Source organism: Austrofundulus limnaeus, unplaced genomic scaffold (genome assembly GCF_001266775.1).
Source record: "Austrofundulus limnaeus strain Quisiro unplaced genomic scaffold, Austrofundulus_limnaeus-1.0 Scaffold239, whole genome shotgun sequence".
NCBI lineage: Eukaryota > Metazoa > Chordata > Actinopteri > Cyprinodontiformes > Rivulidae > Austrofundulus > Austrofundulus limnaeus.
In genome coordinates this window covers 37,536-39,322 of record NW_013952641.1, presented here as the reverse complement: position 1 = coordinate 39,322, position 1,787 = coordinate 37,536, and the positions used below count along the sequence as shown (strand labels likewise).

At 49.1% G+C, this 1,787-nt stretch overlaps 1 protein-coding gene across 1 annotated transcript in view; it reads right to left on the bottom strand.

Annotated features, from left to right (window-relative positions):
• The window catches only part of mkrn2 (makorin, ring finger protein, 2), a 10,269-nt gene extending 8,835 nt beyond the window's left edge, over positions 1 to 1,434 (bottom strand). Inside the window, exons 1-2 of the mRNA XM_014020061.1 lie at positions 1,332 to 1,434; positions 769 to 897 (exon numbers count right to left, since the gene is read on the bottom strand). Of these exons, the coding sequence (XP_013875515.1) occupies positions 769 to 897; positions 1,332 to 1,357 (155 nt within the window). The 5' untranslated portion in view covers positions 1,358 to 1,434. The remainder of the gene's footprint in view (positions 1 to 768; positions 898 to 1,331) is intronic.
• Between the last annotated feature and the right edge of the window lie 353 nt (positions 1,435 to 1,787).

Sequence of the window (1,787 nt, the reverse complement as noted above, 5' to 3'; positions counted from 1 at the left end):
TGTCAGATAAATCAGTTACCTGTCAGGTGAACCAGTTACCTGTCAGGTGAATCTGTTACCTGTCAGATAAACCAGTTACCTGTCAGGTGAACCAGTTTCCTGTCAGGTGAACCTGTTACCTGTCAGGTGAACCAGAGGTGAACCAGTTACCAGTCAGGTGAACCAGTTACCTGTCAGGTGAATCAGTTACCTGTCATATAAATCAGTTACCTGTCATATAAACCAGTTACCTGTCAGGTGAATCAGTTACCTGTCAGGTGAATCTGTTACCTGTCAGATAAACCAGTTACCTGTCAGGTGAACCGGTTACCTGTCAGGTGAATCTGTTACCTGTCAGATAAACCAGTTACCTGTCAGATAAACCAGTTACCTGTCAGGTGAACCAGTTACCTGTCATATAAACCAGTTACCTGTCAGATAAATCAGTCACCTGACATATAAATCAGTTACCTGTCAGATAAACCAGTTACCTGTCAGGTGAACCTGTTACCTGTCAGGTGAACCAGTTACCTGTCAGATAAACCAGTTACCTGTCAGGTGAATCAGTTACCTGTCAGGTGAACCAGTTACCTGTCAGGTGAACCAGTTACCTGTCAGGTGAATCAGTTACCTGTCAGGTGAACCAGTTACCTGTCAGGTGAACCAGTTACCTGTCAGTTGAACCAGTTACCTGTCAGGTGAACCAGTTACCTGTCAGATAAACCCGTTACCTGTCAGGTGAACCAGTTACCTGTCAGGTGAACCAGTTACCTGTCAGGTGTGTCTCACCTGCAGCGCTCTCCGTAGGCACACGCCCCTCTCTGGTAGTACTTGCAGATGGTGGAGGGTTTACTGTTGTTGGGATCGTGGGAGAACAGACAGCGGCTGCCCTCTCTGCACACACCGTGGAGGAAGTACCTGAAACACAGAACACCTGTGAACCTCACTCACCTTCACCTGTTCTCATCTCACTGATTGATTATTCTAATCTAATCTGGCTTGAACAGAACTCACTCTGAGTTCTTGTAGAACCGGACCTGTTTACAGGAGTAGACCTCTATCGAACCGGACTAGCACGGCCTCTGAACCCACCAGGTGACTCTTACGTCATCAGTAAGGTAACAAACTGAACAAGCTTATGGTTTCCATGGTAACGGGTGAGTTTACCGCCGATCACCTGATCGCTGTATCAATAAGACCTCCTAAAGGGATGTGTCCTCACGCCTCAGCTGCCCGCGCTTCAGTGCGCATGCTCAGACCAAGGTACGTTAGCTGCACGATGCTAACCGCTAAAAACATTAGCAGGACAGAACAGACACCCTGGTGAGAGACTGACAGAGACACGCGCTCACCTGCAGGTCACCTGTTTGCTGCTCATCGCGGACTTTCACTCACTCACACAGCTCCCGGAAGTTTCCTCTGAGTGTCCCGCTCTAACAGGTCCGACAGAGCGGAGCGCAGCAGAAAGGTTCCGCTACGGAGCATCAGCGCCCCCCTGTGGTCTGAAGGACCAGAACTCTGTGGTTCTGACCCAGGAGGGTCCACATTACATCGTACAACATGTTAGGTTCTGTGGTTCTGACCCAGGAGGGTCTACATCACGCCATACAGCATGTTAGGTTCTGTGGTTCTGACCCAGGAGGGTCCACATTACATCGTACAACATGTTAGGTTCTGTGGTTCTGACCCAGGAGGGTCCACATTACATCATACAACATGTTAGGTTCTGTGGTTCTGACCCAGGAGGGTCCACATTACATCGTACAACATGTTAGGTTCTGTGGTTCTGACCCAGGAGGGTCCACATT